The sequence below is a fragment of the Penaeus monodon genome, chromosome 29 (assembly GCF_015228065.2).
Source record: "Penaeus monodon isolate SGIC_2016 chromosome 29, NSTDA_Pmon_1, whole genome shotgun sequence".
In the NCBI taxonomy this organism is placed as follows: domain Eukaryota; kingdom Metazoa; phylum Arthropoda; class Malacostraca; order Decapoda; family Penaeidae; genus Penaeus; species Penaeus monodon.
Genome location: NC_051414.1, coordinates 30,984,133 through 30,984,796, shown reverse-complemented (window position 1 = coordinate 30,984,796; position 664 = coordinate 30,984,133). Strand labels below are relative to the sequence as shown.

Below are 664 nucleotides of genomic sequence, written 5' to 3'. Positions count from 1 at the left end.
AGTAAAAATTATATTGACAGGCTTTCTTAACAGTATAAAAGATAAGTTACCACTAGAAAGACAATCAGTATTTCAACAATTTATGATACAGTCACATTATATAACACAAGAAATGCATAATAACCCACCGACTCGCTGAAGTGTGAAGAGAGCAACCATTCCATGAGCCCAGATGTATTTCTCAGGTTCCTGCCATTGCTGCTTGAGGGACCACGAGTGAAAACCCAAGGAGAGACCAAGGTACAGTATGGCTGCTATGATACACCAGCGAAATTTTTGAAAGAGTTCGCCAATAAGACCAGCCTGTCAGGAGGAAGGTATCTGGTTAATTTCACTTTCTTTATCTTACTATTATAACTTACCAACGTAGATCCTTTTTGAAGGATTTAGAGTGTGCATGTGCATGTGCATGTGTGCGTCCATGCACATTTTTTTCCAATATATTTACCATCGTATTGAAAAAGAATGAAAGAAAAGTATGTTAAAAGACCATTATTGATTTTACTTATTACAAGTTAAATAGTAAAAATTACAAAAAAGTATTACTCTAAAATTTCCCATAGTACTAACCTGAGAGAGAGTGGTTGAAAACAGGGCCAGGAAGAGCAGAATGAGAGAAAACACAAGGCACACATCCTGGATTCTAAGGAAGAAAATATTTTTA

At 35.8% G+C, this 664-nt stretch overlaps 1 protein-coding gene across 1 annotated transcript in view; it reads right to left on the bottom strand.

Annotated features, from left to right (window-relative positions):
- Window positions 1–664, bottom strand: part of LOC119591669 (transmembrane protein 138-like) — a 5,215-nt gene that overhangs the window by 197 nt on the left and 4,354 nt on the right. The window contains exons 3-4 of the mRNA XM_037940419.1: window positions 571–645; window positions 129–303 (exon numbers count right to left, since the gene is read on the bottom strand). Coding sequence (XP_037796347.1) covers window positions 129–303; window positions 571–645 — 250 coding nt within the window. The remainder of the gene's footprint in view (window positions 1–128; window positions 304–570; window positions 646–664) is intronic.